Raw genomic sequence first — 27,684 nt, 5'->3', positions numbered from 1 at the left:
TAAGAGCCCACATTCTTCCACCACACTTTCCATTTATCTATTTATTTATATCCACACAGATTCATGGATCCTTATTTTATTCAAGGGGCTATGATCTGTTGCCCTCATTTATAACTCTGATGCTCAAAACGTCCAGGTTTGACCCGTGGGAGCCTTGTGGGAGCCCTTCAAGCTGGCTCTGTGCCCTTCCACCTGTTCTCATCATTTTTTGAGTATTTCCTTACTTTCTGACCCCCAAAATGTTACAAGATCATCTTGTATATTCCCTGTCCCACAACTCCTTGAATCCGTCATTTTCTCAAGGGAGAAAAGAGTGTACTTCTGACCCCTTCAGCCCTGAATGAGCCCCTCGGACTCTGATTTCTACACGGCTGGGCAGAGTGAACTGTGGAGGTAATGCTCTAACGGTTGCCATGGAGACCGCTGGGCTTCGGAGCAGCAGGCGGTGACGTCACTGCGGGAGCTAGTGCAGTGAGCGGCCGCATCCATGTCTCGGCCAGGCCACAGGGCGATGAGGGTAGCCTTTGGGCCAGTGGCAAAGAATGAGCCTTCCTACCTGCTGGACACCCACCCACGGTACCCCAGTGGCAGCAGCCCCGGAACGATCAGCAGTCCCAGATCTGCTAAGAATGCCAGAGCCTGCAAGACCTTTGAAGACCACCGCCAAGAACGAGGGAGCAGCATCTCCAGACCCTTCATGGTGCGGCCTGGCCTGGGACTCAGAATCCCCCAGACGGCTGGCAGACACCCACCACCTGCATCACACTGTGTAAGTCCCTAGGAATTCCCAAGCGCCCCCTCGGAGGAAGATTACAGAAGGCTGGACACGTGCAGCCCTGTGGGCAGGGCCAAGGGCATCTCTGACCCAGGTGGACACACTGGGCCCTCTGAGGCCTCTCCTTTCACCTTTGAGCATGGCGTCATGGATAACTTTTTGGATTCCCGAGGCAGCTCAGGTGTGCCCCAGCAGGCGTACTTTCTCCTCGGAGAGCTGGGCAAGATGTTGTTTGGGGGCAAGGACATCGCACTGTTGGAGCATGGATGCCAGGCCCTTGAGGTGAACAGTTACAAGTCCCTGATGATCTGGGGTATCCCGGAAGACTGCAATCATGAGAAGTTTGAAGAGATCATAAGCCCCCTGCCCCCACCCTAAAACTTTGAAGTGTCTGGGAAGGCCTTTGTGGAAGAAGAGCGCTCTAGGGCAGCCACCTTTAGGCTGGCTGAGGGCATCAATTACGCCGTGATCCCCGGGGAAATAAATGGCAAGGGCAGAACTTGGAGCGTGGTCTCCATGCCCCGGAAGCAGTTCCTGACCAAGCTGACCCTCTTCCTGCAGAGCGAGGGTGTGATGGTGGAGGATGTGTCCAGGGTCTTGAGACAGGAGCTGCATCCAACAGTGATGGCCCCAGAGAGCTTCCTGCCAGGAAGTGCTATGTGTAGGGGCCAGGGAAGAAGCCGGGCGCTGGGGCCACCGACTGGGTGGTCGAAATGCCACCTCTGGACTCCCCAGAGAAGGAGAGCAAGGCTGGAGATGGCAAGAAAGGCAAGGGGAAGCACAAGAAAAACCGTCGACAGCACCACGCATCTAACAAGGAGCTGTGAGGTGACCTGGGGTGGCATGGGGGTGGCTGAGTGAGGCTGGGCATCAGCTGAGTGAGTGTGGGTAGCAACTTGGGAAGGCGGGTACCCTCTAAGTAAATTTGGGGAATGTGAGTAGTGTGGATGATGCGGTGAGGATGGGTATCATTCAAGAGAGTGGGTAACTTTTGAGTAAGAATGGGTAACATTTGACTAGTGTGAGTGAAGGTGGATATTTTTATCTGAGTGAACTTGTGGGTGACATCTGAGTGGGTGCAGTTAACAGCTAGTTGAGTGGGGATCACTGGTCCATTCATTCATTCACTCTACAGGTGTGTATTGAACACCTACCATGTCCCGGGAACCGTTCTAGGAGCTGGGGATACAGAACTGAGCATATCCAACACAAGGTTCTACCCCTCCTGCTGCTGTTGCTGCCAAGTCACTTCAGTGGTGTCTGACTCTGTGTGATCCCATAGACGGCAGCCCACCAGTCTCCCCTGTCCCTGGGATTCTCCAGGCAAGAACACTGGAGTGGGTTGCCATTTCCTTCTCCAATGTGTGAAAGTGAAAAGTGAAAGTGAAGTCGCTCAGTCGTGTCCGACTCTTAGCGACCCCATGGACTGCAACCTACCAGGCTCCCCCCACTCCTAGTGAGTGGTTAACATCTGAGTTACTTGGAAGCATCTGAGTGGGTGTGGGTACCATGTGAACCGATGTGGATAACATCTGGTTGAGTATGAATCATTCATTCACTCAACAAATGTTTCCCGGACACCTCCAGTGTTGTTGTTCAGTCGCTAAGTCATGTCCGAGTCTTTGCAACCCCATAGGCGGTAGTACACCAGGCTTCCCTGTCCTTCGCTATCTCCCAGAGTTTGCTTAAACTCATGTCTATTGAGTTGATGATGCTATCCAACCATCTCATCCTCTGTCGCCCCCTTCTCCTCCTGTCCTCAATCCTTCCCAGCATCAGGGTCTTTTCCAGTGAGTCGACTCTTCATATCAGGTGGCCAAAGTACTGGACCTTCAGCTTCAGCATCAGTCCTTCCAATGAATATTCAGGGTGATTTCCTTTAGGAATGACTGGTTTGAAATTCTTGCTGTCCAATGGACTCTCAAGAGTCTTTCCAGCACCACAGTTTGAAAGCATCACTAGGCACTATTCCAGGCACTATGGACACATCAGGGAACAAGAGAGACCCAAACCTTGCCCTCTTGCCCTCGCCTCATTCATATTAGATATTTGAGTACATGTGGGTAACTGTCTGAGTTGCTTGAATACTTGAATACGTATGAGTGAGCATGGGTCACTTGAGTGTGTGGGTAGCATCTCGAGTATGAGTGAGTATATAAACTCGAATGGGTAATATTTGAACAGTTGTGCACAACCTTTGGGGATTCCCTGGTGGCTCAGAAAGTAAAGAATCTCCCTGCAAATGCAAGAGACCTGAGTTCATTTCCTGGGTCTGAAAGATCTGGAAAAGGGAATAGCTGTGGGAATGATACCTGAATATCTATGTGGGTATTATTTGAGTGGGGTGAGGGTAACTTCTGAGTGAGGATGAGTCCCAAAGATCCACAGAGTGTAACAACCCAGAGATGCCAGGGTACCAGCTGTGCAGTCACAGTTGGAACCTAGCAGCCGGTCACAGGGTTGCTATGGAGACTGTGGGCTGCTTCTGGTGCCTGCATAAACAGGTGTTTTCGAAAAGTGGAAGAGGAAATAGGGTCCGGAATTCCAGGGTTTTGCAGAAGGTCTCTTACCAGAGTTGAGGAATAGCCAAGCAGGAAGAACATTTCAGGGAGATCCGTGCTCGGGAGCAAGGCCACAATCCCCTTTGCCATTCATAGTGGCCTGATATTGGGGACAAACCCTCTTGCTGGGTGGGTATTGTGGGGAGGAGGCCCAGACCCCTTCAGCTTTGGACTCTGCTGGAAATCCGCCCATTGCAAAGTCTAGAGCCATTTGTTTTGTTTTGTTTTGTCTTTTATAAGAACTGGGCTTCCCTGATTGCTCAGTTGGTGAAGAATCTGCCTGCAATGCGGGAGACCTGGGTTCGATCCCTGGGTTGGGAAGATCCCCTGGAGAAGGGAAAGGCTACCCACTCCAATACAGAGCCTGCTGTACAGTCCATGGGGTTGCAAGGGGTCGGAGACGACTGAGAGACTTTCACTCTCACTTCTAATAGACATCTGGTGCAAGCTTGTCCACATGCGCCACTCTTTTGCACACGGCACGCAGATACCATGGCAGAGAATGTGAGCTGCCTCCTTACCAGGTATGGAAACCTCACTGCTCCGCGTGTGACTGGAAAAAAGCTGTCACTGTCTTCTGCAGGCTGGGTCTCCCTTACAGGATTGGTCAGCGGTGGGACCTTTCTGCTCTGAGTGGCGCTTGGGATGAGGGTATGTGCATGTGCTCAAGTCCCTCAGTCCTGTCCGTCTCTGCGACCCCTTGGACTGTAGCCTGCCAGACTCCTTCATCCATGGGATTCTCCAGGCAAGAATACCGAAGTGGATTGCCGTGCCCATCTCCAGGGGGTCTTCCCCACCCAGGGATCGAACCCGCATCTCTTAGTCTGCTGCATTGGCACTTACTACTAGTGCCACCTGGGAAATCCGGGGTGAGGATATGGTTCTCCCCAAATTAAATCTCAGAAGCTCTACTTGTGTTCCACTCTCTAAAGAACAAAAGACAAGGCTTCCAGGGAATGGTCCCAAACCAGTAATAATTAAGAGGTTACCTTCAAGAATGATCAATTTACAGACCTCCCTGGTGGTTCAGTGGTTAAGACTCCACCCTCCCATTACAGGGGGTATGGGCTCCATCCCTGGTTGGGGAACTAAGAGCGCACGTGCCTGCATGGCAAAAAAAAACAACTACAACATTAATGGATAGTCCCCAAGTCTATAAGCTGAGTCCCCTGTAATGGTGAGGGAAAATCACAATGAAAAACAATCAAGTAAAAGGCAAGTGTCTGTGGATACACAGACCTCCTGTCAGGACATCTGACTTAGAAGTTTGTAAACTTCCATTAGTTCAGGGTCTGCAAAGATGTGAGCTGAATTTCTTTTTTAAAATGTAGCTGGGGAATCTGCCTGCCAGTGCAGGAGACACAGGTTTGGTCCCTGGTCTGGGAAGATCCCGCATGCCACGCAGAGCAGCTGGGCCTGTGTGCTCTGGGCCAGAGTATTGAGTGAGCTCTGGAGGCGCAACTGCTGAAGTCCGAGTGCCCGAGAGCCCATGCTCCACAGCAAGAGAAGCCACCACTAAATGAGAGGCCCTCACACTGCAGCTAGGGAGTAGCCCCCCTCTCTGCAACTAGAGAAAAGCCCATGCAGCAACAAAGACCCAGCACAGCCACAAACAAACAAATAATTTTTAAAATGCAATTTACAGAGACAGACTCAGATCCTTACCTGCCAAATTCTAATAGTGGAGACCGCCCCCCTCCCCTGCCACTCAATATACTATGATGGTGGGTGTCAGTCATGTCTGTGAATTCCAGCACCCAATCCCCTTTCTTATTTCTGCAAGGCTACCTCCATTTTGCCCCCCCTCCCAGAACCAAGAGGTGGAAGTCTTTTCCCCATGCCCCGACCTTGGCAGCCAGGATGCAGGCAAGCCACCCACCCTCAGGTAGTCAGAAACTCCTGTTGAGACCTTGCATTTACAGCAGCTGTCAAGACAGAGGAAGTTTCAGAGTTCACTTGCTTTGACATGATCTAAAGCCTGCAAGACTCTGATTTCTGTCCATTCCGCAAGCTGGCTGTCTACCATCAGCCTCAGAAGCATTTGTTTTGGGCAATGGTTGGAATAAAGACATTCCTGCCATCCTCACAAGTATATTTGAACAACTTGCAAGAGCATCCATGGTCTAAAAGTTTGTAGCTCTCTACTGATCTTTGTTGCTCAGCTGTGTCAGACTCTGCCACCCCATGGACTGTAACGCACCAGGCTCCTCTGTCCATGGGACTCTCCAGGCCAGAATACTGGAGTGGGTTGTCATTCCCTTCTCTAGGCAATCTTCCTGACTCAGGAACTGAGCCCAGGTCTCCCGCATTGCAGGCAGATTCTTTACCATCTGAGCCACCAAGGAATCACCTAGTCAATGGACATGAGTTTGAGCAAACTCATGGAGATGGTGAAGGACAGGGAAGCCTGGTGTGCTGCAGCCCATAGAGTTGCAAAGAGTCAGACAAGACTCGATTGAACAACTGATCTTTGTATTCCTTGTAAATTGCCAACCTGTGCATACTCACTCACAGACTATTGTACTATTTTGTCTCTTGTTTCCTCATAGTCTACAGAATAAAGGCTCTTTAACAACCTTCAGGCACATTCATTTGTGGCGTATGTTATTCTATCATCAAGGCACATTCATTGTATAGCAACAAAGGCCAGTGTGACATTTCTTCTCATCATATTGCAGTATTAAGACTGCATTTGTGCTTCTTGTGGGTTTGGGGTGTTTCCCATATAACATTCATGTTTGTAGATACCACATGAGTGATTGTTCAAGGCTGCTCATAAAACCCCAAACTCCTACCACTTCTCTTTTGAGTTTTTCTAGACCAGTTGAAGAGTATCCTGAGATAGTATGCAAACTGTTGCATAAAATGGTTACCATTTGAAGCTACTTATCTGTGTGGTCCAGACACGGCTGACACACCACAAACCCTAAGTAAATTGGATGTGCTAGCTGATGGAAGGTTGCAACTGGCCTTTGTGAACCCCTGTTTTCAAATGTGGGTTCAATTAAAAATCATTGTTCTTTGTGGTTGACGCTATATCATACAAATATGAACTTATAAAATAAATGGCTTCCCAGGTGGCTCAGTGGTAAAGAATCTGCCTGCCTATGCAGGAGACAAAAGAGACGTGGGTTCAATCCCTGGGTCGGGAAGATCCCCTGGAGAAGGAAATAGTAACCCACTCCAGTATTCTTGCCTGGGGGAAATCCCATGGACAGAGGAGCCTGCTGGGCTACAGTTCATGGGGTGGCAAAGAGTCAGACATGACTTCGGGACTGAGCAAAAGCATCCAATGCAATCATAGCCCATTCTTTGATGTGTTGGGGGATCCAAGGTAGATTTAATTTGGAGAAACAATCTGACTGCTAAAAAAAAATGCTTTGAAAACTGCTTCTGTGGGGTGCCTGAAGTTTTCCAGGGCTGCATTGTTTTATCTTTAATGTTATTTATTTTTGGCTGTGCTGGGTCTTCGTTGCTGCGTGGGCTTTTCTCTAGGTGGGGCGAGCGGGGGCTGCTCTTCAGTTGCGGCGCGTAGGCTTCTCATCGGGGCGGCTTCTCTTGTTGCGGAGCACGGCCCGAAGGGCACACGGGCTCAGTAGGTTCGGCTCCTGCGACCCACAGCACAGGCTCTACAGTTCTGCAGGGGCTTAGCTGTTCCTGGTATGTGGGATCTTGCCCGGACCAGGGATTGAACCTGTGTCTCCTGCATTGGCAGGTGGATTCTTTACCACTGAGCCTCCACGGAAGCCCCCGCACTGTTTTGAAAAGGGGTGTTGTCAGATCTCATGGCCAACAGAACACAAAGCACAAAGCTTTCTCCTATCTCGTGGGCTTCCAGTGGCTGCTGGGAAAGGTGAAAAAATTTCTCTTGAATAAAAACAGTAACAGCTATCCTGTGTCGGCGGGCACTGGGGAGAGTCCTTCATCCTCATTAATTCGTTGTATCCTCCCATCCCTTGAGCTATGGGACTTACAGGTCCACATCTCCTGATCCAAAACCTTAACACAACACAGATAAATATCTCTGCAAGTGCATAGTGGAACTAACTCTGAAATTCCTCTAATTGGTTTCCTCACTAGGCAGCCTGCCAGTTAAAGGAGCATGTCTGGTGTGTGGAGGCTTGGAGGTGAGGAGGAGTGTTGAATAGATGGCCTAGATTCGAGTCCTGTCTCCTCCACTTCGCAGAGCGTGAGCCTGGACAAGCCACTTAACGCCCCGGTGACTCAGCTTGCTTATCTGTAAAATGGGGATAATAGGAACCTATTTCACCAGGTTTATGGGAGGAGTAAATTTGTTCAGACGTGTAAATGATTTAGCAGTGACCGACAGGGGAAGCTGTTCAGTGTGGGCCATTGGGATTCTGGGTCCAGTGACAGTTGATGTTTTGCGTTGACAAAGAACATGTCAACCTGGTAATTAGATCTCTGGTTCCAGAACTTGATAAATATGCACCCAGCTTCCTCAGGAGACAATATGTTCTTTGTGTGCTGACAAAAGGCTTCTTGGGAATGTGGGGTGCCAAGGGGCAGGCTGGTGAATCCACCAAGGTTCTGACCTTCAAGAGATAGTACCCAGCTGTGGCTGGCATCAACAGAACACACAACAGAGGGAGAGGCAAAGGATTTGGAGCTACACAGGCCTGAGTTCAACTCTAGACTCTGCCACCTGCTTAGCTGTGTGCGTTCAGGGAGCTGACTTCACTGCTCTTGGCCTCAGTTTCTTCATCTGTAAAGTGGGGCTAATGGTACCCATGCTATAGATTCTTTGCAACCAGAGATTATACAACCTGCAGTGAAAAACAGAGGCTCTGAAATAGTCATAGCAGCTTTAATCATAAACACTGGAGTAGCAAATGGCAACCCACTCCAGTATTCCTACCTGGAGAATCTCATGGACGGAGGAGCCTGGTGGGGTACAGTCCAGGGGGTTGCAAAGAGTCAAACACAACAGAGAAACTAACACACTTTAATCATAAAACTGCTAGGACCCAGATCTCCACTGGCAATGAACAGATAAACTTTGGAGTAATCACACATACTAACAAAAAAAAAGAACTACAGATACACACAGCAACACAAATGAATCTCAAAATCACAATGTTAAGTGAAAGAAGCCAGACAAAAAGGGCACATGCTATATGATTCTTTTGATATAAAATTCTAGCAAAAGCAGCACTTGAAGGACAGAAATCAGATCAGTGGTTGGGCGGTAGGCAAAAGGGGACTGCCACAAAAAGCACAAGGGAAGTTTTAGGGGGTTCTATATATTTTTGGGGGTTTGATTTTTTTAGGGTTCTGTATCTTGATGGTGGTGATCATGACTCTAAAACTTACCACAGGGGACATTTTTAAAAGAATATGTTGTATAAGATGTAAAGTATACTTTCAGTAAAGCTGATAATGAAATAAACAGTGAGGTGGTCTGGAGGTGGGCTGCAGTACTTCATTTCCATGCCTCAATTTTTCCCATCTGTGAAACGGGTTGATAATAATAGTACCTATTGCTGAGGGTGGTCATGAAGACTCAAAAAGATGTTGTCTGTAAGATCAAGTGGTCAGTAAGGGGGAGATGACTTTGCAAGAAAGTTCAATGAAAGATATATAAATGCCAAAGATTTAATTGACTCCTGAGAGAAGGGAGCTCTAATCACTGGATCGCCCTGGTATGAGGCTGGCAACCAGGGGCAGGCAGCAGATAGAAATTCTGCAGGCCGTGATGGGAGGGATTTTAAAACATTTCCAAGGTTCCCATCACCCAAAGCAGCCTGCTGGGGGTCAGGACACAGCTCAAGAATTCTTTCACTTCAGCAATAATTATTCTGCAGAGACAAGGTCAAGGAATAAAAGTTGAAGGCTTTAATTTAAAGTTTTCTCCATTGGAGTCTAAGGAATTAGTAGCTACACTAGGGGGTCTGGGGTCCTGTCCTGTGGTAACAAATGACCACAGACCAGCAGCCTCAGAACAACTGTGATTTATTCTCTCACAGTCCTGCCAGCCAGGAGTCCAAAATCAAGGTGTCTGCAAAGCTGAGCACTCTCCAGAGGCTCTACGAAGGAGACTTCCTTACTTCTTCCAGCTTCTGGTGACTCCAGGGGTTCCTGGGCTGGGGGCCCATCACTCTGGTCTCTGCCTCCATCTTCATATCGCCTCCTCTGATTCTGTGCCTCTTTTCTATGTCTGCATCATCTTCCTGTGCTTCTTTCTTTCTTTCTTTTTTTTTCTGTTTTTGGGCTGTGCTAGGTCTTCATTGCTGTGTGCAGGCTTTCTCTAGCTGCAGCGAGTAGAGGCTACTCTCCAGTCGCGGTGCTCAGGCCTCTCGTTTCGATGGCTTCTCTTGTTTCCGAGCATGGCCTCTAGCATGCAGGCTTCAGTAGCTGTATATAGTACATGGGCTCAGTAGTCCTGGTACACGGGCTTAGTTGCCCCGTGGCATGTGGAATCTTCCCGGCCCAGGGATCGAACCCATGTCCCCTGCACTGGCAGGCAGATTCTTAACCACTGAACCACTAAGGAAGTCCTGCTTCTCTCTTATAAGGACATTCCAGATGGCAGGTAGGGTCCACCCAGATGCACCCATGGCAATCTCATCTCAAATCCTTATTGACATCTGCAAAGACCCTTTTTCCAAATAAAGCAACACTGTCAAATTCCAGGGATTAGGATGTAAAATCTTTGGGTAAATATTTTTCTACTTGAGAGGCCTCCCCACCTCCACCACTCTAAAGGGCTTGTCTCCATTGCTAACATCGGACAAACCCTAATTTCCAATCTGGCTTTTTTGTTGGTACTGTGGTACCTGCAGTCAGTCAAGTTCCCATGGGGACATTCAGTTCCTCTCCTACCTCTGCCCAGCCCCACCAGCCATCACCTCTATCAGAGTCATTTGGGAAGGCTTTTAAAAAAATAGACTTTTAAAATATATATATTTATTATTTATTTGACTGTGCCAGGTCTTAGTTGTAGCATGAGGGATCTAGTTCCCTGACCAGGGATCAAACACAGGTCCCCCACATTGGGAGTGCAAAGTCACTGGACCACCAGGGAAGTCCCTGGAATGATTTTTTAATGCAGTACCCTACCCGCTTCTGATTGGACCTTCTGATCCAATAGGTTAGACTCAGGAAACTGGGATTTCTAAAACTCTTCCCAGAAATTATAGTGTGCAACCCAGATTTGAGAATCACTACTTTAGAGAAATACACCACATGAATGAATGAATCTTTCTTTAACTATATGGTTGCTCTAACGGCCAGCTTTGCTTCTGTACTCACCAAAAGCCTTTAGATTTGGGATTAGGGAGGGCGGGAGGTGGGAGTGACCCGATTATGTGGGCGGAGTGTGGATCACAAGGCTACTTCCTGCTATATTTGTTGAGGACCTACTATGTGCTGTCAGTTAACCCAGTGGTATCTGGTTCTAAAGTGTGGATAATTTACATCCCATTCATTCTAGACAGGGATCTGATTTATGTGCATTTAGAACAAATTTAGTGCCAAGAGTCCCTTGGACTGTGTTCCTATGGGGACTGTGGCAAGAGTCCCTTAGACAGCAAGGAGAACAAACCAGTCAATCCTAAAGGAAATCATTCCTGAATATTCATTGGAAGGACTGATGCTGAAGCTGACACTACAATACTTTGACCACCCGATGCAAAGAACTGACTCATTGGAAAAGACCCTATGCTGGGAAAGACTGAGGGCAGGAGGAGCAGGAGATGACAGAGGATGAGATGGTTGGATGGCATCACGGATTCAACAGACATGAGCTTGAGCAATCTCTGGGAGTTGGTGATGGACAGGGAAGCCTGGCGTGCTGCAGTCTACAGGGTCACAAAGAGTCGGACATGACTGAGCAACTGAACTGAACTGAGTGACTGTGTCAAGGTTACATATGTCACCTGGGAGAGAAGTCTTTGGAGATTGCCTGTCAACCTTGCTCCCCACCCCCAACCCTCCACAGGCAACAGGACAAATAAAGGAGCTTAAGAGTGTAGGGCAGGGGACTTTCCTGGTGGTGGTGTTGTTAAGAAGCCACCTTGCAATGCAGGTGATGCTGGTTGGATCCCTACTCAGGGAACTAAGATCCCACATGCTCCCCGGAAACTAAGGCTGCCCTCCACAACTTGAGAGCCCACGCACCAAGAAGCCTGGGGGCCCCAACAAGAGAAGGAAGCCTGCATGCTGCAATGAAAACCCAGTGTGGCAAATAATAACAATAATAGAACAGTACGGGGCTAGAACCTCAGAAGCCTGAGTAATTCAAAGCTCTGCCACTTCCTGACTGTCTGACTGCCTTTAGCCTCAGTTTTCCTCATCTGGAAAATGGGAATACCTGTTTCAGAGGGGTTGCAGGATTCGAAGAGAAAATACACAGGGTCGGGGGCAAAATAGGTTCTCGAAAAAAATGAATTATTATCAGTATTGTTACATTCCAGGCTTGAGGGCTTACACAAAGGGGGAAGCTGTTGAGAAAAATTGAGATGGATCTGCTTGATATGGAAAAAGTTCAAGACATGCTATTAAGTGAAAAAAGCAAGTTTTATAACACTAGGTCCAGCTCAATCCCCTCATTCAATCATTCAACAAATATTTCGAGCTCCCATCATCACTGTTCTAGATTCTGTGAATTCAGCACTGAACAAAGCAGACAAATATCCCTGCTCTCATGGGGCTAGTATTCTCATGTGAAAGTGAAAGTCACTCAGTCCTGTCCGACTCTATGTGACCCCACGGTCCATACAGTCCATGGAATTCTCCATAATACTGAGAATTCTCTCAGAATACTGCAGTGGGTAGCCTACCCCTTCTCCAGCAGATCTTTCCCACTGAGGAATCAAACTGGGGTCTGCTGCATTGCAGGTGGATTCTTTACCAGCTGAGCTACCAGGGAATCCCCAGTATTTTCATAGGGTGAAACAATAAATAAATGAATAAGAAGATACCAGGAGGAAGTAACTGATGTGATGAAAATAATTCAGGATATTAAAAATCTTCGTGGGGTAAATAAATTCTACCCATGCAAGCAATTTTGTTTGTTTGTTTTCTGGAAAAGTACAGAGGCATTTAACTGTGGTTACTTTGTGAAGAGAGACTGGAGGCTTGGGGCTGGGAGAGAGAGACATTTTTCATTTTACACCTTTCTGTAACTTCAGCGTTTTCTTAAATGTGTCACTTTTATTGTTGTTTTTTTTTAAGTGGCAACCAAGTATAGCTGGGTAGAGAAATCTGGGCCATGTTTTGTTTTCTTCCTCAATCCTCTTTGGATTTTTTTCATTTCTTTTAAACAAGTATAAAAGCGGAAGCTATAATTATCGTTTTTTTCTGGGGCGGCTGAAGAATCTCGCCTGCCAGAGATGAAGGCAATCTAAAACACCCAACAGCGGGACGGCTCAGGGGTTGGCAATTTTTGTTAAGAATGTTGAACATGTGAGGGTTTTATTTCTAGGATAATCCTCCACCGCTTCCCCCACCACACACGATTTCTAGCGGTTACAAAACCCGGCGCCTAATCTGCGAGGTCATTCTCACGCGGAAGGCTTGACTCCTCAGAGTTGGATTCTTAAACCAGCTTTCCTCAACCAGAGGTGTCCTAGAAATTTTTAGTTTCCAGCTTCCACAAGACAGCTTCTCCGGGAAGCCGATTTGGGGAATCAAGTCTAGGGAAGTAATAAGCTGAGAAGAGGGGCTGCCCCGCCTCTCCCTCCGCCCTCCTGCTTAGAGCCTACCCGAGTGGAGGAGCGCACCTCGTTGCCATGGAGACCGCTGGGCGGCGAGGCGAGAAATTGTGCAAAAGGGAGACTCGACCGGGCTGAGCCCGGGCGGAGACTGGGATGGAGTTTGTGAGGAGGAGGAGAAAACCCAGCGAAGCCTAACGACCTGGCTCTGCAAAAACAAAAACAACCGGAATGAGCCAATAACTGTGCAAAGGCCTCGCTGAGACCTTAACCGTCCGCCCCGCCCCCCACCGGCGCCGCCCCCCCAAGCATCTTTCTTCCTTCTTTCCCTCTCTCCCTTCCCTTTCTTTTCTCTCCCTTCCCACTTTCCCTAAACATCTGCGTGTTTCCTCAAGAGTGAAATAAAATCACACGTGGTGACTTAAAATTACACGTGTTCATTTTTATGTTAACGTGGTTAGTTTACAGATTTTGTTGTTGCTGGGATTTTTCTTTAACAATTCTATTTCGTTATAATCAGTCTCTTTTGTAATCTCATGGACGCAATCCTACGCGCTGAAACAGTATCTTGAAAAGGGTCCATGGCACAGAACGGGTTAAGGATTCTTGGGCTAGAAGGCACTGGAGAGGGTAGAGGTCACCCAATAGTTTGATGGGGAGGGCAGTGCAGTATGAATTCTGTAAAATGATGACCTTTGAGCAGAGGGAGATTGCCAAGAGGAGGGGGAAACACAACTTTCTGGACTTGGGGAACAGCCTGTGCAAAGGCCCTGAGGTGGCAATGAGCCTGTTTGTTGAATGAATAGTGAGGAGGCAGGTATGATAGGACTTTGTGGGCCTCAAAGTTACCTGGGAAGCTTTGCAAATCCTGGTCCCCAAGTCCCAGGGATTCTGACTATAGGTCTGTGGCCACATCTGAGGACTTTCTATTTAATTTAACTTAAAAAACAAACAAACAAACTTGAAATCCTCAAAAGTGTAACTACTTATTTATTTTGGCTGACCTGCAGGGCACGTGGAACTTCCCCAACCAAGGATCGAACTTGTGCCCCCGGCATTGGAAGCACACCAATTGAGCCACCAGGGAAGTCCTAATTTATCTTATTTTAATGAACACTTTCGATCGCTAAAAAAAAATCTAAGCCATCTAACAGAATATAGAGTGAAAAGTACATATGTCTGCCACTTCTGGGGGTCCCCCGTCCCCCTCCCCTCTCCCCATACACAGCCACTTTGGGCAATGTTTATACATCAGAGAAGGCAATGGCAACCCACTCCAGTACTCTTGCCTGAAAACTCCCATTGATGGAGGAGCCTGGTAGGCTGCAGTCCATGGGGTCGCACAGAGTCGGACACGACTGAAATGACTTAGCAGCAGCAGCATACATCCAAAGCTTCCCTGATAGCTCAATTGGTAAAGAATCCGCCTGCAATGCAGGAGACTCTGATTTCTGGGTCGGGAAGATCTGTAGGAGAAGGGACAGGCTACCCACTCCAACATTCTTGGGCTTCCCTCGTGGCTAAGCTGGTAAAGAATCCACCTGTATTACGGGAGACTTGTGTTCCGTCCCTGGGTTTGGAAGATTCCCTGCAGAAGGGTATTCTGGCCTGGAGAATTCCATGGGCTGTATAGTCCATGGGGTCGCAAAGAGTCAGACATGACTGAGTGACTTTCACTCACTCAGTCATACATCCAAACAGAACATGCTCCTGTCTATGCCATTTGGCCTATGCATGTGAACATGCCTCCCGCTCCCCCCCCACACACACACCCCCACACTGAGTCCCACTCAGACTATTTCAGATTCAAATCCAGGTTCCCATCCTTCCTGGCCATGTGACCTTGAGCAAATGATTTTATTTTCTCAGCTATAAAATGGGGATGAGCATCATATTACCTATCTCATAATGCTTTGGTGATGATTTCATGAGTTAATTTGTATTAACAGAGTGATGTCTAGTATTAATACATAGCTAGTGCTCCATAACAAAGAAGGCAATGAGTCGGACACGACTGAGCGACTTCACTTTCACTTTTCACTTTCATGCATTGGGGAAGGACATAGCAACCCACTCCAGTGTTCTTGCCTGGAGAATCCTAGGGACGGAGGAGCCTGGTGGGCTGCTGTCTATGGGGTCGCACAGAGTCGGACACAACTGAAGCGACTTAGCAGCAGCAGCAGCAGTGTTCCATAAAAGGTGACTATCCTCAGTCACTTTTTTTTTTCATAGCTGCTTAATATTTTACTGTAAGAACAGAGTTTCTACTGATGATCAGGTGGTTGTTGTTTGGTGGCTAAGTGAAGTGAAATCACTCAGTCGTGACCAACTCTTTGCGACCCCATGGACTGTAGCCTACAGGCTCCTCAGTCCATGGAATTTTTCAGGCAAGAGTACTGGAGTGGGTTGCCATTTCCTTCTCCAGGGGATCTTCCCAACCCAGGGGTCGAACCCGGGTCTCCCACAATACAGGCAGACGCTTTACCGTCTGAGCCACCAGGGAACCGTGTCCAGCTCTTTGCGACCCCTTGGACTCCAGGCACGGCCAGGCTTCCCTGTCCTTCACTATTTCCGGGAGTTTGCTCAGTCTCTTGTGCAGTGAAGCCTGTGACCCCATCCAACCATTCATTCATTCACTCAAAAGTATTCTAGAGTACCTACTGTGTGCCAATTTCCATTCTGGAGCTGACACCAAGTTCTCTACCTGCCCGTCTGGGTCTATAGGTAGGAACTGCTGATACCAAAAGTCACGTGATTTTAAAATAGTACTACACAGTGCCAACGGCTTTCAGAGGGATTGCCCCATTTGCACGCCCACCTTCCGGGCGTGGCTGGAACCCGCACGTTTGGGATGGCAGGTTTGGGAACGGCCGCCTTTCCCGAGGAAAGCTGCTGACGTGGGCTTCGCTTCGGCGCGGGGCAATCTGCTAGGAAGACGGGGCCCCAGAGAGGCCCGGGGCGCGGCCACACCCCTGGGGGGGAGGGGAATGAGGGCGTCCCGAAGGGAGTGGACGGCCCCCCTGTCAGTCTTCCCGAGTCCCGGAGTGTAAGATGAGAAGGGGGAAGGTGGGCCCCATCTTCGGGGCCCGCGAGGAGGAACTTCCTGCCCGCGCACTCGCTCCTCGGCTGGGAGGCGGGAGGCGCGGCAAGGTCAGCCTGGCCTGGGGCGGCAGCCTGTCTAGGAGTGGGAGACCCTCCTGGGGAGCTGCGCCGCGGCCTCCGAGCGCCTCAGCCATATTGAATAGCCAAGGCTGAGCCGCCTTTGTCTGCGAAGTCCTCTCTCAAGTTCCAGGCGCATCCGTGGAACAGGAAGAACCACCGGACAGCCCCGTGCGCCCGCAGTTGGAGCCGGGACACCGCGTCTGCAGCTTGCAGACTTGAGGCTGGGAGCCTCAGAACTGACCTCACCCCGGCTCACGTAAGGATCCTGGAAATTGATTCTCACTAATCCTTAGCGGGGAGCGGATCGAGACCGGACTTGTTGTAGAGAAAAGTGGGAGGTGAGACTCTCCGGGCAGCGCTGCAGGGAGAGCAACCTACCCCCCGCCCCCGCCCAAGACCGAGGCTACGGGTAGTTTGGGCTCTTTGCCCCCAGCCCAGATTTCACCCTGGAGATCTTAAAGACGCTCGAGAAAAGCCATGTGGGGGGTTGGTTCCCCTGGGGCTTCCTCCCGTCCCCCGACTGCCTCATCCTTTGGAGCGTCCCGGACGTCTGCAAAGACGTGGATCTGGACGTCCTCGTGGAAGCCTTGAAGCCCGTGGGGACCTTTAAGAAAATCGGCAAGGTGTTCCGCCGGGAGGAGGACTCCACGGTGGGGATGCTGCAGATTGGGGAAGACGTGGACTATCTGCTCATCCCCCGCGAGGTCCGGCTGGCCGGAGGCGTCTGGAGGGTCATCTCCAAGCCGGCCACCAAGGAGGCGGAATTTCGGGAACGGCTGATCCAGTTTCTGGAAGAAGAAGGCCGCACCCTGGAGGACGTGGCCCGCATCATCGAGAAGAGCACCCCGCATCCACCCCAGCCCCCCAGAAAGCCTAAGGAGCCCCGAGTGAGGAGGAGAGTCCAGCAGATGGTGACCCCACCCCCGCGGCTGGTCGTGGGCACTTATGACAGCAGTAACGCCAGTGACAGCGAGTTCAGCGACTTCGAGACTTCCAGGAACAAGGCTGACAAGGGCCGCAAAGGCGCCGGCAGTGGCAGGAAGGTGCGCAAAATGCCCGTCAGTTACCTGGGCAGCAAGTTCCTCGGGAGCGACCTGGAGAGCGAGGATGATGAGGAACTGGTGGAGGCCTTCCTCCGGCGAGGGGAGAAGAAAGCCAGCGCGCCGCCTCCCCGCCGACGGGTGAACCTGCCCGTGCCCATGTTTGACGACAGCCCGGGACCCCAGCAGTCCAAAGCGGACAGGTGGCGGGAGTGTGTCAGCCAGGTGTCCTGGGGGAAGCTGAAGCGGAGGGTGAAGGGCTGGGCACCGAAGTCCAGCCCTGGGGTGGGCGAGGCCAGGCAGGCCTCTACCAGGGTGGAGAGGGACAGCGCATCGGTGCCAGGCAGCGCCAGCCTGGGGTGTAACGTGGGAAATGCACGAGATGGGCGGGTGCCTGAGACCCCCGCAAGGCGATGGAGGCCCCAGATCAACTGGGCTTCTTTCAGACGTCGCAGGAGAGAGGAAACAGCATCCAGAGCTCAGGGGGGAGAGGCTGCAGATGGGCAGAGGGTGGAGGCTGTAAATAATCAGAGGGGGGAAGACATAGATAATCAGAGGGTGGAGGCTGTAAATAATCAGAGGGGGGAAGACATAGATAATCAGAGGGTGGAGGCTATAGATAATCAGAGGGTGGAGGCTGTAGGTAATCAGAGGGGGGAGGCAGTAGATAATCAGAGAGCAGGGCCCATAGCTGTCCAGGAGGCAGAGGCTGTGGATAATCAGAGAGCAGATGCCCTGGCTGTCCCGGGAGCAGAGGCCATACCTGTCCAAGGGGTAGAGGCCCTGGACAATCAGAGGGCAGAGGCCCCGGCTGACCAGAGGGCAGAAGCTGCGGATGATCCGAGGGCAGAGGTCCCGGTTGTCCAGGGAGCAGAGGCCAGACCTGATGGGGTAGAAGCTGGATCAGTCCAGAGGGCAGAAGCTGCCTGTAATCAGAGGGCCGAGACCCCGGCTGTCCAGGAGGCTGAATCCTCAGCTGCCGGAAGGGCCACAGGGGCCACCGCAGGAGCTCGAACCCGGAAACCGGTCAAGACAGTGAGGTTCCAGACCCCCGGACGTTTTTCATGGTTTCGGAAGCGCCAGAGAGCCTTCTGGCACACTCCCCGGTTGCCCACGCTACCCAAGAGAGTCCCCAGAGCAGGCGAGGCCAGGAGCCTCAGGGTCCTGCGGGCCGAGGCCAGAGCAGAGGCAGAGCATGAAGAGCAAGAGGATCAGCTGTGAGGCGAGGGCAGGGGGGCCGCGGAGGACCCCAGCCCCGCCACAGTGCGGGTCACTCACGGCCGTCTCTGACTCTCCACGCCTGAAAACGGAGGTGGAGTGAGGCCCCGGCAGTGCCTCTCACGTCTCTACCGAATGCCCCTTTTTATTAAAATTGTATTTTCTATGCATTGATTTTTTTCCCCTATCTTTCTTTTTTCCCACATGGCTTGTGGGATCTTAGTTTCCTGACCAGGGATTGAACCCAGGTCTCCCCAGTGGTGAAAGCGCTGCGTCCTAACCACTGGACTGCCGGGGAATTCCCTACGCATTGATTTTTTTTTTTTTTTTAATATAGACTCTTTATAGTAATCCAAGGAATGTAACAAAAGAAACCCATACAATGGAGTTGCATCCCCCATGATTTTAACTTCCTCAAATGCAACTCGAGGTGCTCAGCTGGAAAAGGGAGCGAAGCAAAGGAGAAATCCCTTCCTCTTCCCCCTTTTCTTCCCCCTTTCGCACACTTTCACTCACTGCCTCCTGGAACTGGAAAAGAGGGCGCAGGTCAACATGCAAATAAAAATATTTACCAACTTATTTCTTGGCTCTGGCTTGGCAACTGAAAAATGCTCCGGGGTGATTTTGTCACAGCCTTGTGTCCCCTTTACTCCCACCCTCCGTGATGCTGACCCGTGTTTAAGTCACTTTTCCTGCCATGCCTACACCCCTGGGTTCTGCAGGCTTGGTGGGTCCAGGTCCTGTAGTTCACAGGCTTCATCCCTTCTTGGTTACCGCGTACAGAAGAATAATTTGGGAAACATGTCCAAAGTGCGGATTCAGGGGCTCTTCACATCAAGAGCTGTGAATTGCTAGAGCAGGCTGTGCGGCCCAAGAATCTGGGGCAGCTTGGTCACTGGATATATTCGAGAAAAATCATTGCAATAGGAACGGGCCAAAGAAGTGAATTGTGGTGTGGTAGTGAGCAGTGTATCAAGTTGCTATAGTGAGCTTATAATCGGGTTGCTACACACCCTGGGAGCTGGGGGACTTCTCTCTGTATTGTCTTGTGTCCCCTAACCCATCCTAACCCTGGGGAAAACAGACAGCAAATAACCATGCCCCAGCCTCGATAGAGGCGGGATAAAGAGAAATTCTTGGAGGTAGGTTTTAAAGCCCAGCTGGGTCCTCCTGATAGGCTGCAGTCCTGGCCTGGCCTTCTTAGACATAATTCAGGAGGTCTGTAGGTCTGGGGTTGGTGATTGCAGCCATGAAATTAAAAGACGCTTACTCCTTGGAAGGAAAGTTATGACCAACCTAGATACCATATTAAAAAGCAGAGACATTACTTAGCCAACAAAGGTCCTTCTAAGTCAGGGCTATGGTTTTTCCAGTGGTCATGTATGAATGTGAGAGTTGGACTGTGAAGAAAGCTGAGTGCCGAAAAATTGATGCTTTTGAACTGTGGTGTTGGAGAAGACTCTTGAGAGTCCCTTGGGCTGCAAGGAGATCCAACCAGTCCATCCTAAAGGAGATCAGTCCTGGGTGTTCATTGGAAGGACTGATGCTGAAGCTGAAACTCCAATACTTTGGCCACCTCATGAGAAGAGTTGACTCATTGGAAAAGACCCTGATGCTGGGAGGGATTGGAGGCAGGAGAAGGGGACGACAGAGGATGAGATGGCTGGATGGCATCACTGACTCGATGGACATGAGTTTGAGTAAACTCCGGGAGTTGGTGATGGACAGGGAGGCCTGGCATGCGATTCATGGGGTCGCAGAGAGTCAGACCCGACTGAGCGACTGAACTGACTGTAGGTCTGGGGTGGGCCTGAGAATATGCATTGCTAAGAAGTTCCCAGGAGATGTGGATGCAGTTTGTCTCAGGACCTTACTTTGCAGCTTTACTGGAAAGTCGGTTTTGGGCTGCCTGGCGTTGAGAAAACAGGAGGAACTTCAAGGCGGTGGACCCCAAGAAGGCTCACTGTGCGCATGATTTAAGCCATTGGTCTTAGAGCGCCTCCTAGTGGATGAATAGACCACGGCCGCGCTCGCCTAGGTTGACGCTTCCTTCGCAGGCTTAGTTCTCAGGGGGGCGGAGCGTGCTGTGTGGGGCGGGGCTTCGTGGGCTCCGGGTCTTAGGGAACTTAACAGTGGGAAAGGCTTAATCGCTTTCTGGCTTCTCCCTCTGGGCCGTTCCAGGTCCAGAAGTTATTCCCAAGAATCTCAGGACGTCCCTCTCTCCGTTTGAGCCAACCGAGGGGCAGGACAGCTTCCTCCTAGGGGTCCCAGGACCGGGAAGGGGACACGCTCCCGGCATGTCTGCACGCTCCGACTCCAGGGACCTCGCAGAGTTCACAATCAACTCCAGTCACGTGGAATGTAATAGACTACCAACCCTGTGAAGGCAGGTGGCCTGTTTGGAGACATGGTCTCCCCTATGCCCAGCAGGGAATCCTGGCACCCGAGGCCTCAAGGGTTACACATGAATAAACCCCAATCTCCACAGTGGCTTGGGGCTTTTGCCCAGGATGTTCTGCCTCCTGAGTGCGCTTCCACCGGGCATCCTCCCGCCTCACCCCTTCCCTCCAACGCCCAGGGGACTGTCACCCCACGGGAGGTGGGTAGGGGAGAGCTGGTGGGACATCCAGGGGGAGCCACAGACCTGTGGGAGTTGCACTGCTTGGTACTGCAGAGAAAAGCCAACACACCGTATGTGAATTGTCCCAAATTGAAAGTGTGGCAAAGAAGTCCCATTGTTTGAAAACACTGCAGATCGAGTGACAGATTCAGCCTGTGGACACCAGCAGGAGGCCTTGGCGCTGAGAAACTGGTGCGTTTGTACCAGCTGCACTTCAGTTGGGCAGGGTCTTTCCCTCTCCTCCTTCTTCTCCTCCCCTACTCCTGGTCCCATGGCCGCCACCCCTCCCTTCCCCTCCCTCACCTTTTCTCCACTCCTCCAGGAGCACACCCCCCTGCCTCTCAGGCTTCTCTTCCTGGAATCCTCTCCTCCCCCAGCAGGAGGTTCAGCCTCCTGGCTCAGCTGCACCCTGACACTCTCCTTGTTCGTTGGAACCTCCATCACACAGACCAGCCCCCATCAGATTGGGGTGGCGGACGCTGGCCAAAAGCATGAGTCTGGAACGAACCAGGGCTCCAGGAAGATATGGAAGAACGCCCCGGCACTGCTGGCCTCCCCCGGTGCCCGGTGTGTCCACGGACACACTCGCCCCTGTGCTAAGCCGGGAGACCCAAAGCCAAGCCGCCTGGGTGGGCCCTGAGACCGTCCCGTCACCTGGGGCTGCTGCCTCCGCGGGCGCTCATTACACCTTACATTCTTCTTGCATCAGGATCGCTCGCGCCACCTGCAAAGCAGGGACTGAAAGGACCGGAGAGCGAGCGGAGGGCGGCGCGCAGAGAAGAGCTGGGAGTGCATGATTCGACCGGAGTCGCCTCCGCGGCGGGCAGGGCGGAGGACGCTCGGAGCTGGGGCCGCACCGGCAGCTGCAGCCTCGCCCCCTCGGGGCGGCCCTAGCTGCACATGGGGTGCAGCCTCCTGCCCCAACCCGTCTTCTTCCCACGCGCCGACTTGGAGCCCGCGGGCGGCTGAGCCCTGGGCCGGCCTCGGCCTGCGTCCCGGCTCCCGCGCGCCCCTTCCTGCTCTTGCTTCCCGCCGCTTCCTCCTGGGTTTTCGTCTCGGGAGGGCGCCCCTCCAGCCTCGGCCGCCGCTCCCCTCCTCTCGGGCTTTGCCGGGTCCCTGACGGGGCGGGAGCTGAAGCCGCCTGCTCGACCCAGGGCCCTGCAGGCCGTGCGGGCCCGCTTGCGCCAGGGGCTTCCTGGCCGCCGGGTCCTCGGACTTGGACTCCTCGCTCTCCGCGCCCTCCGACGCCTCCTCCGAGCCTGTGTCCCAAACCCCCTCCGACGCCTCCTCCGAGCCTGTGTCCCAAACCCCCTCCGACGCCTCCTCCGAGCCTGTGTCTTAAACCCCCTCCGACGCCTCCTCCGAGCCTGTGTCCCAAACCCCCTCCGACGCCTCCTCCGACTACCGGTTCCCGCGGGCGGCCTGCAGCGCCAAGACCTCCCCCAGGTGGCCTTTGGAGAATATCAACCTCCCGCCCTCCCAGGCCTTTTCCTTTTCCCCCTCCATCACCTCAGCCACGTCCTAGGTCTCCGGGAGCGCCTCGAGCTCCAGCAGCCCCCTCCCCCATCTTCCTCCTCATTCCCCCCCCAGCTCCCCAGGGGGCCCCGGGGAGCCTTCTTGCCCTTGGAGGGGGTCTGGGGCTCAGGCCTGGTGGAGACGCAGTCATCCCAGCAGGTGCTGTCGTTGGCCTTCCTCAAGACCTCGGTGGCCACCTGGCGGCCTACCTCCTGCACCTTCACGCGGTTCGGAGGTGTCCTCGGCCATGACAGACAAGACCTCGAGCAGGGTCTCTTGTCTTCCTTGTCCTTCAGCCCAGCGACTCCATCACAGAAGCCATTTTCAACACCTCGTCCTGGGCAGAGGGGTCTGTGTAAGCCACAATGGCCACAAACTCAGGATTGTCCACCCTCTCTTTTTCTTGATCCCCGTTTTCCTGAGACTCGCTTTGGGAGGCATCCTTGTCCGTGGTCTCCTCATCCGACTCGTCTCCCACTGCCAGTATGGCCGATCAGCCGACCCCTCCCTGGGCGTGGGGTGGGGAGTGGGGGTGAGGGGAAATCTTTCCTCTTCTTGGCTTTGTCCGTCACCGTTGCCAGGGCCAAGAACTCAGGGAGGACCTTGCCCGTCATCTCCTTGGCTCTGGAGGGCCCACTACCTAAGTAATTCCTCCTCGGCGGCCTGCAGCATGCTATGACCCTCATCCCCGCTTAGGTCCTCCGGGTCCCTCTCCTGGATCAGGAGCCCCAGGCTCTCCTCAGAAGAGTCTTCGGACTCCCGCTTTCCCGCTGTGGATGGCCGCCCTCCACAGTCCCTCTTCTTGCCCTTCTGGGTCCATCTGCTGCCTCTGGTTCCGTTTCGCGACCTCGATGACCGGATGTTCTAGCATCTTTGGCTGCACCAGGAGCGAGGTCAGCTTCCCTGACCTCCGGCTTCGATCTGCAGGCCTGGGTCTCCAAAGCGGGAGGGGTGGCCCGGAGACCCTGGCCACTGCCGCATCGCGGGGAGGGGAGAAGTTCATGTAGCAGCGACCGTCTCATCTGCCTCAGGACCCTCGTGTCCGACGCGCTTTCCTTGCACAGAACCCTCCAGACGCCGTCCCTGCCCGGATCTGCCTGGGGATGGCGCCATGATTCATGTTCTCCACAAACTCCATCAAGGTGGCCTTGGCCTTCTCGACCCTCATGGCCCTGGCGCTCCTCAGCCCGAACGTGCCCTGGGGCAGGAAGACTGGCTGCAGGACGGCTTGGATGGCCGCCGGCTCCACGTTCTCTGGGAGGCCCCGTGCACGTCCAGGGCCAGCCCCCTGCACCAGTCCCCCCGGAGGGCCCGTGGCCACGGTGCCGCCTCTGGCGCTGATCGCGGGGCAGGAGGGAGCCCGAGGCGCACGTGGGCTGCGGGGCCCTGGGCAAATGCCACCCTGGAACAGCGCCGCGGGGCCTGGAGTTCAGATTCAGGTGAACGTGGCAGGTTCGGGCTCCTGCTGCTCCCGGGCGGCTGACCCGGCGGCCCTTCCCGAGGCTCTCTCCTCATGGGGGTCCTAGCACCCACAGGGAGTTTGCGTGGCAAATCCAGGGGTGCCACCGGCCCCTCCGCTCCGCCTTTTGTGCCTGACCGAGGCGGGGTGACACGGAGGCGCCCGGGCCAGGTGCTGGGGAGGGCGGCGCGGTTGGCACCTAGAGGGAGAGGCGCGTCCCCTTCGCCCAGCCGCGGCCACGTCTGGCCGTGCGCCCTTCGCTCAGCCTGCAGTTCTGCGGGGAGGCGGCTGCTCGGCCCTGCGCCTGCGCACACAGGCTCGCCCCTGCTCCCAGCTGGGCCGCGTCACCATGGCAACGCCAGGGCGGCTGCCTGGGTCGCAGTTGCTGGGGTCTGAAGGGATCCAGCTCTAGACCAGCCCAAGCAAAGGAAGACTCTGGGGGTTGGGATCACCATCAGTGATGAGCCCCCCCAAAGGCCATATTCACAGGGGGGGAGACAGCAGTTAGGGAGACCCGCGATCTCCTTCAGAGGTAGACGCTTCTGGCCCTCCACCGTGTACAGGTGGCGTTCAGGCTGCAGAGACCTAGATCAAGGGCCTCTGGCCGCCCACGGTGGAACGAGGACTCACTCTTGGAGTGCAAGCTACACTCAGAGTTTTCGGGCCTCACTCGGTGGGAATCGGCTTCAGTAAGGATACACAGGCCTCAGCTGCGAGGTGCTGGCACCCTTTAGGGTCCACAACCCTCACTGATGGGGTTTGGCCTCACTCAGTGAAGCCTCGCTCTTACGGATGTTTCTGTAGCCAGTATACCTACTATTAACTGTGTGTTTTTGCATATGGTTCGTGTGTGGGTGTAATCAGCAGTGAGATTAGACATCACTTCCGGAAAAGACCTTGATCCTGACTTGGTCCACAGGCTGGGATGGGTGAATGTCAGAGCTACCCCGAACACACTTCCCCTTCATCATCCTTGCTAACCCTCACCCCAACTCTGCATAAATTACGGGCTGTGGCCCAGCCATTGGGCTTCTGCTGCTGCCCTCGCTATGACTCTGGCAAGCTTCCTGGGCTTCTCTACACCTCAGTTTGCTCCTCTGTGAAATGGCCATAACCATTAACCCTACTCATAGGATCCTTGGGCTTCTCTGGTGGCTCAGATGTTTAAGAATCTGCCTGCAACATGGGAGAGCCGGGTTTGATCCCTGGGTTGGAAAGACCCCCTGGAGAATGGAATGGCAACCCATTCCAGTATTCTTGCCTGGGAAATCCCATGGACAGAGGAACCTGGTGGGCTACACTCCATAGGGTGGCAAAGAGTCAGACGCGACTGAGCAACTAACACTTTCACTTTTCACTTTCATAGGATCCTTATGGGGATTAAACGGGATGATCCCCAAAAGCCCTTGGAACAGAGGTTGGCCCAGAGCTGGTGCTCCCTGAAAGATGGCAGTTGGAATTCATTCTTTCTTGACCCTTTATACAATCATTTAATATAAATATATACATTTAATTATCAAATAAATATATAAATAAAGAAGGAAAATTTTTAAAAAGAAACCAAACACTTTGTTTTTGTTGTTTTTACTGTAGGAAGAGAGTTTATTGCAAGGTTACCATGGCAACTGGTTCTAGGGCAAACCAAACTGCTTACTCACTCTCCTACCTACCCCCCAGCTTTCATTTTCCCTGCTTCTCCCTTTTTCTTTCCTTTCCACCAAATGGATGTCACTCTTCTCTCTAGAGCAGTGGTCTGAAAGAAATATAATGCGAGCCCCCAAGGCAAGCCACATGTGTAATATGTAAGTTTGCTAACAGCTACCTTCAATACATAAAAACCAGGGGAAATGAATTTTAGGAATAGATTTTCATTTATTTACCTTATTCTTTATTTACAACAGCCAAATGTGGGAGCAACTTAAGTGTCCATTAACAGATGAATGGATAAAATGGATAAACAAGATTCCTTCATCTTTATTGTATATTATATATAGTATTTACACATGTATTTATATATAAAGAAGATTTTTTATATATATACATATACATATATATATGGTTGAGTAATATTCCACTAAATATAATGGAATTTATTATTTAAAGATCCATTTTAAAAAGTAAAAAATCTTGCCATTTGGTATAACGCTGATGGACCTAGATGGTATTGCGCTGAGCAAAATAAGTCAGAGGAAAACAAATACTATATTATTTTGCTTATATGTGGAATCTAAAAACAAACAAACAAGTGAACAAACATAACAAAACAGAAACAGTTATAGATACAGAAAACAAACCAATGGTTGTCAGGTGGTGGTGGTAGGCGTGAAGAAATAGAAATTAAGATTCAGAGGCAAGTCCCTGAAGTATATTTCAGGAGTTTCTATTAACAGCAGTTTGACCTCCGGAGGGCAGTTTGCAAACGTGATCCGGGCACCTGAAGTGTTTAGTGCCCCATCTGGGAAGCCTGTGTGTAGGCTGCCAGGAACAGTCATGAACTTTGAACTGATCCACATCTTCCCCTACTTTTGAGGATCCCACCAGGCATTCTCACCTATTAAAAAAAAAATCAATTCACAGTGATCTCAGCTCAGAACCTAACTCCATGTAACACACAAACACACAGCATCGTTTTAAAAGTGGTTTTCATCACCACTGACTATGGCAGCTTCTATTCTAGGGCCCCCACCATCCTTCTTGCATAATTTCAATTTCTCTTTGTTAAGAATAAAAGCCCACATTTATTCACGAAAGACAGGTGCAATGGATCTTTGTTCTATTTTCTGGCCGCACTGTTCCGCAGATGGAATTCTCCCTCATTTCTCTCCTGATCAAAGTGAGCCAGAGCTGAGCGGGAACATGGTCCCAGAAGCCGAGTAGAAAATTAGAGAGCAAGGGCCAGCCAGGCAGGGCACTGGGAACCCCAATGTCCTGCCTAGCCCCTCTCTGGATATCTGTCCTGGAATTGGGGTGCTCTGTTGCACAGAGATGGGACCCATGACTGGCCTAGCCACTGCCTCCAAGCTGGAAATAAAGAAAAAAGAGAGAGAGAGAGTTTATCAAATGTTCTGCAAAATTCTTCCCACTCCCTGTGTTTGAGGACAAACACTGAGCCTGCTTGTTAAGAAGGACTACTAGTTGATGCAGAGGATGAGATGGTTAGATAGCATCACCAACTCAATGGACATGAGTTTGAGCAAACTCCGGGAGATGGGAGGACAGGGAAGGCTGGCGTGCTGCAGTCCCTGGGGTCTCAAAGAGTCAGGTCAAGTCAGCCGCTGAACAACATTAGCAGCACTATTGGAGCAGAGGGTCTCAAATTGTGGTCCTGGGACCCCTAAGGATTCTGCAAGGACCTTTCGGGGGTCCATGAGACCAACACCATTTGCATAATACTGCTCAAACATTATCTGTCTTTTTCACTCATATTCTCTCACGAGTGTTCAGTGGAATTTTTCAGAGGCAACAGCACATGAGATATTGCAGCTGAACAAATGCAGAAGCAGGTATGAGAAACCAGTTTCTGTTGAGTCAGACAGTAAAGAGATTTCCCCAAAGATAAAGCAATGCCACTCTTCTCAATTTGTTTTTGTTTTGGAAAATACAGCTATACATATGTTATTTGGGTGAACACGTAACATATGTTTGCTAGTGCTATTTTTA

The 27,684-nt window shown here is 51.6% G+C and overlaps 3 protein-coding genes across 3 annotated transcripts; 2 read left to right on the top strand and 1 right to left on the bottom strand.

Annotated features, from left to right (window-relative positions):
- Nucleotides 1-456: 456 nt before the first annotated feature.
- On the top strand, nt 457-25,589 carry PNMA8C (PNMA family member 8C). Its single transcript, XM_070450673.1, is given in 3 exon segments — nt 457-1,391; nt 1,394-1,603; nt 25,391-25,589. Coding segments are annotated over 2 exon segments (678 nt in total). The 5' UTR covers nt 457-922; the 3' UTR covers nt 1,603; nt 25,391-25,589.
- On the bottom strand, nt 9,170-23,994 carry PNMA8B (PNMA family member 8B; the record flags this gene model as incomplete). Its single annotated transcript, XM_020898002.2, is given in 13 exon segments — nt 9,170-17,729; nt 17,976-18,095; nt 21,705-22,026; nt 22,029-22,188; nt 22,190-22,231; nt 22,233-22,334; nt 22,431-22,610; nt 22,613-22,860; nt 22,863-23,055; nt 23,057-23,161; nt 23,163-23,410; nt 23,413-23,658; nt 23,661-23,994. Coding segments are annotated over 11 exon segments (1,944 nt in total), but the record flags the coding sequence as incomplete, so codon positions are not given.
- On the top strand, nt 16,829-19,009 carry CCDC8 (coiled-coil domain containing 8). Its single transcript, XM_020898072.2, has one exon. It carries the CDS (start codon nt 16,829-16,831, stop codon nt 18,431-18,433), a length of 1,605 nt encoding a protein of 534 aa, XP_020753731.2. The 3' UTR covers nt 18,434-19,009.
- Nucleotides 25,590-27,684: the final 2,095 nt, after the last annotated feature.

Source organism: Odocoileus virginianus, chromosome 20, assembly GCF_023699985.2.
Source record: "Odocoileus virginianus isolate 20LAN1187 ecotype Illinois chromosome 20, Ovbor_1.2, whole genome shotgun sequence".
Taxonomy (NCBI): domain Eukaryota; kingdom Metazoa; phylum Chordata; class Mammalia; order Artiodactyla; family Cervidae; genus Odocoileus; species Odocoileus virginianus.
The sequence above is the reverse complement of the archived record's forward strand: the minus strand, read 5'-3'. Positions and strand labels throughout refer to the sequence as shown.